Source organism: Primulina eburnea, chromosome 6 (genome assembly GCF_022965805.1).
Source record: "Primulina eburnea isolate SZY01 chromosome 6, ASM2296580v1, whole genome shotgun sequence".
Classification (NCBI taxonomy): Eukaryota; Viridiplantae; Streptophyta; class Magnoliopsida; order Lamiales; family Gesneriaceae; genus Primulina; species Primulina eburnea.
In genome coordinates this window covers 29,421,443-29,423,282 of record NC_133106.1, presented here as the reverse complement: position 1 = coordinate 29,423,282, position 1,840 = coordinate 29,421,443, and the positions used below count along the sequence as shown (strand labels likewise).

The window sequence follows — 1,840 nt, the reverse complement described above, 5'->3', positions numbered from 1 at the left end:
ATTATAAATAGGATCTTAGGTTTTATTTTAAAAACAACTTTTTTTCTCTACTTTTTCATGAGTTGAAAATAAAGTAGAGAACAAAATAAAAAATTTGATTTCTAGCATTTGCTTTTTTGAGTACCCACACACTCCCGTCGATAGGAAGGATCGCATTGGAAGGCTTTTGTTTCTACGCATATTGGATTTACAAAAAAGAGAAAAACTACAAGAGGTTAATTTTTTTAGTAAATTAATTTTATTTAAATTCATAGTTAATTTATATTCGTATGTTCGATTATAATTTATGAAATTATGTAATCGCTTCCGCTGTATTTCGATTTGATCGAAAATAATTTTTTAGTCGGAATTGTTCCGAAGGCTGTATAATTTCCAACAGAAGGAGAACTTTATTCAGACACACATACACAACACTACCATCTCCTTCCAAACACAGATAATTACAACAAAAAGGAGTACTTTACTTTATTCGGACACACGTACACAACAATAGCATCTCCTTCCAAACACAGATAATTAGCACTGCTCGTGCTTTATTTTATTTTCAAAGTGTTTCCAATCAGCCTGCAGCAGCCATTATTCAGCAGCAGCTTCATCAACATCATCCACATACTTGGAATCAAGCGACTGCGAGACTACGCTAACATCACTGGCCATTGCCATAAAATTGGGTCCCAAATCAGCCAAGGACATTATTCCCACAAATTCCGGTGAACTGCCTGAGCCAATCGACGCACTAGCGAAGCCTCCAAGCGTTGTGGTAGAGTAATTATTTGTTTGTCTTTCCATCGAACTATCAATGGTGTTCCAGTTCGCCGAACCAAAGCCACCGGCCGCACGGATTTCAGCGTAAACCTGCACGCACCAAACGAACATTAATAATCAATATTAATTAGTTGAAAATTTATTCTGTATACTCACGCGATTCTGATAATTCATGCGGGCTGTGTTCCAAGCCAGCATCCAATCACGGCCGGCTCCATCGTTGTCCTGCCCTCTGTACACAATGGCTGCTTTAGAAGGACCGATGAGCCTACCACGGACGTGAAGATATCCAGCCCATTGCCCATTTTGAATGATTTGAGGGTAAGGGGATTGCCAAACATTACCTTCCCAATTGTGATTGAGAACAAATGCTAGGTTACCTCCGGTGGCATTGAAAATCATGCAAAGCGTCGACGTTCCAGTGCCGTAAGCTGCCTTCAGGTTGTGCACAAACCGACTCACGTTCGTCGCTCTCTCGTCTGCGTTCATATACTGCAAAGCCACTTCTGCTCTGTCTCGGGCGGTGATGTTAATGATATTCGGATGAAGTAGCCTCACTGTGTCGTCCGTCACTGGATTCCCAAACACGTTGGTTGCCATGCTAGCTAGCTAGCTGCTTAATTCTATATCTCAACAAGAGAAAATGTTTTTTTTTCTGTTATTGTTTTCGGGTTGCTCTCCATGGAAGTGTATGCAAGATCGTGTATTATTTATAGAGGAATCAGATCATAGCTTAGCTAAACTTCCTTGGGATTATTCCATCCTACTCCGCAGGTGCAGGCGTCTGCAGAGGTACATCCAAGGGTCGGAATTTTTTTGGTCTAATTTTTTTTTTTTTAAAATTTTTTTTTCACATGAAGTGGAATCCTGACCCTGCAGCCCAGGATCGAACCTTCCACTTCCTTGGATGCTCAATTAATTATTGTGAAACTTGGCAACTTCGATCCAAAAATAATTGAAATGGAGGGACCACTTACTGATAAATAATTGAAATGGGAAACAATATAAACGAAAGGAAGCAAAAATATATCACAACATTTTAAATTAAAGAAGGAAAAGCTGAGCCCATAGGTCC

The 1,840-nt window shown here is 39.6% G+C and overlaps 1 protein-coding gene across 1 annotated transcript; it reads right to left on the bottom strand.

Annotated features, from left to right (window-relative positions):
* Positions 1-369: 369 nt before the first annotated feature.
* On the bottom strand, positions 370-1,465 carry LOC140834100 (23 kDa jasmonate-induced protein-like). Its single transcript, XM_073198736.1, has 2 exons — positions 922-1,465; positions 370-855 (listed from the first exon to the last, which is right to left on the bottom strand). Exons 1-2 carry the CDS (start codon positions 1,363-1,365, stop codon positions 577-579), a joined length of 723 nt encoding a protein of 240 aa, XP_073054837.1. The 5' UTR covers positions 1,366-1,465; the 3' UTR covers positions 370-576.
* Positions 1,466-1,840: the final 375 nt, after the last annotated feature.